Genomic DNA, 2500 nt, shown 5'->3' with positions numbered 1-2500 from the left:
ATACATATATATATATATATATATATATATATATATATATATATATATATATATATATATATATATATATATATATATATATACTGTATATATATATATACATAAATGTATATATACATACACACACATATATATTGATATATATATATATATATATATATATATATATATATATATATATATATAGATAGATAGATAGATATGTAAATTATATGTACAAAATGTACGTATATAAGCAGGCATATAGGCCTATATATAACGTGTGTATGTATGTATGTATGTATGTATGTATGTATACATACATAAATGTATATATGCATACACACACACACACACACACACATATATAATATATATATAATATAATATATATATATATATATATATATATATATACTGTACATATATATGTGTGTGTGTACTTATATGTAAAATTATATACAGTATATACGTATATACCCATACAGTATATATATATATATATATATATATATATATATATATATATATATATATATATATATATATATATATATACTATATATATATATATATATATATATAACAACAGTGCTTTCAATGTTATCACTTTACCTTTAAAAATGAAAAACCAATAAAAAGATTAATAAACAAATCCACATCTATCAACCTTATCAAAAAAAAAAAAAAAAAAAAAAAAAAAAAAAAAAAAAAAAAAACTATTAGGTTAAACTCACCGGTCCATCTCTATGGCAGAGAGACAGCGTGCCCGCAAGGGCCAAGTTCTCCTGCGAGTTGACCAGGTAGAGGCAAGGTCGAGGCGGCAGGAGGGCGGTGGTCATGTCCGCCGAGTGCCCGCCGGCACCGACGCGTCTCAGGGATGCCCCGGGCGCCACCAGCCAGGACGTGGGCGTGAGTTTCAGCATGTAGCGCCTGCAGGTGAGGAGTGATTACTATGAATTGCCAGCTAGAGGAGGGTAATTTCAATGCATATTTTACCTGGGTATAGCAGTTTAGAAAGGGTTTAGACATTTAGAGGCTTCTGTAGTTTGGGAAATGATGTTAGTTTTTATATACAACAGTGCCTTGTACATACATACTTACATACATACATATACTGTATATTTATTCATACATATACACATATGTATATATATCAATATATATATATATATATATATATATATATATATATATATATATATATATATATATATATATATTATATATATATATGTATATATATTATATACATACAGTATATATATATATATATATATATATATATATATATATATATATATATATATATATATATATATATATATATATATGATGTAAATCAACACATAATATGGTGTGCATACATACATATATACAGAATAATCAATTGAAGATGAGAAAAAATTACAAGTGTGGAATAGTCAACCCAGGTATCAAAGTGAAGTAATTATGGCAATCCTAGTGCTAAAGTTTTAGGGATTACGTGAATATTATTTTAATATAAAATAGAAGACAATGAAATTTACCAATTTAAAACTATAAACCAAAGAAACAAAAACTGAGCTTGAAATAGACACAATTGTCAATATAAAGAATCATGACACAAAACGTTTTATCAAAAATAAACGAAAATTTTATGCCACATAGAATCGAATAAGTGGAAAACGTTCATACTTAAATTAGAAAATAAACACAGGACATAAAAGAGAGAAAAAATGCAATATATAAAAAACGTATAAAAATGATGAAAATACGTGACTAAGTAGGGTAAAACGTTTCAACACCCACTGAATAGAATCAAACGTTCCTGACCTTGAGTCCATAGACACCGAGAGGATGCTTTCATTGGTACCCACTCTGGAGTGTCCATGGATGTCCGTTGACGCATGCGCGGGGCTGAGGCTTACGTGCACATTGGCGAACTGAATGTCCTCTATTGGATCCTGTGTGTCACAAGAGAGATGGAATTCATAATTTAGTAATTGGTGTGTGAAAGAAGGGCGTTTTATTTGCTGGAATAAATGTTTGTTTTACAAGTCGTAATTAATAAATATTGTAACATTTATAGGTGAGAGAGAGAGAGAGAGAGAGAGAGGAGAGAGAGAGAGAGAGAGAGAGAGAGAGAGAGAGAGAGAGAGAGATAGGAGAGAGAGAGAGAGAGACCTTGTTATTCAGAAAGAAGAGAGAAAAACACCTTATCATCTTTATTTACGTTGGGAGAGAGAGAGAGAGAGAGAGAGAGAGAGAGAGAGAGAGAGAGAGAGAGAGAGAGAGAGAGAGAGAGAGAGAGAGACCTTGTTATTCAGAGAGAAGAGAGAAAAACAGAACATACCTTCTCATCTTTATTTGCGTTGAGAGAGAGAGAGAGAGAGAGAGAGAGAGAGAGAGAGAGAGAGAGACCTAGATATTCAGAGAGAAGAGAGAAAAATCGAACGTACCTTATCGTCTTTATTTACATTGAGAGAGAGAGAGAGAGAGAGAGAGAGAGAGAGAGAGAGAGAGAGAGAGGAGAGAGACC

General features: G+C 30.3%; 1 protein-coding gene across 2 annotated transcripts in view; it reads right to left on the bottom strand.

Annotated features, from left to right (window-relative positions):
• The window catches only part of LOC137624997 (A disintegrin and metalloproteinase with thrombospondin motifs adt-1-like), a 103660-nt gene that overhangs the window by 79477 nt on the left and 21683 nt on the right, over nt 1-2500 (bottom strand). For both annotated transcript variants that reach the window (XM_068355931.1, XM_068355932.1), the window contains exons 3-4: nt 1795-1925; nt 717-912 (exon numbers count right to left, since the gene is read on the bottom strand). In XM_068355931.1, coding sequence (XP_068212032.1) covers nt 717-912; nt 1795-1925 — 327 coding nt within the window. The remainder of the gene's footprint in view (nt 1-716; nt 913-1794; nt 1926-2500) is intronic.

This window comes from Palaemon carinicauda, chromosome 31 (genome assembly GCF_036898095.1).
Source record: "Palaemon carinicauda isolate YSFRI2023 chromosome 31, ASM3689809v2, whole genome shotgun sequence".
Taxonomy (NCBI): Eukaryota; Metazoa; Arthropoda; class Malacostraca; order Decapoda; family Palaemonidae; genus Palaemon; species Palaemon carinicauda.
This window is presented reverse-complemented; position numbering and strand designations above follow the sequence as displayed.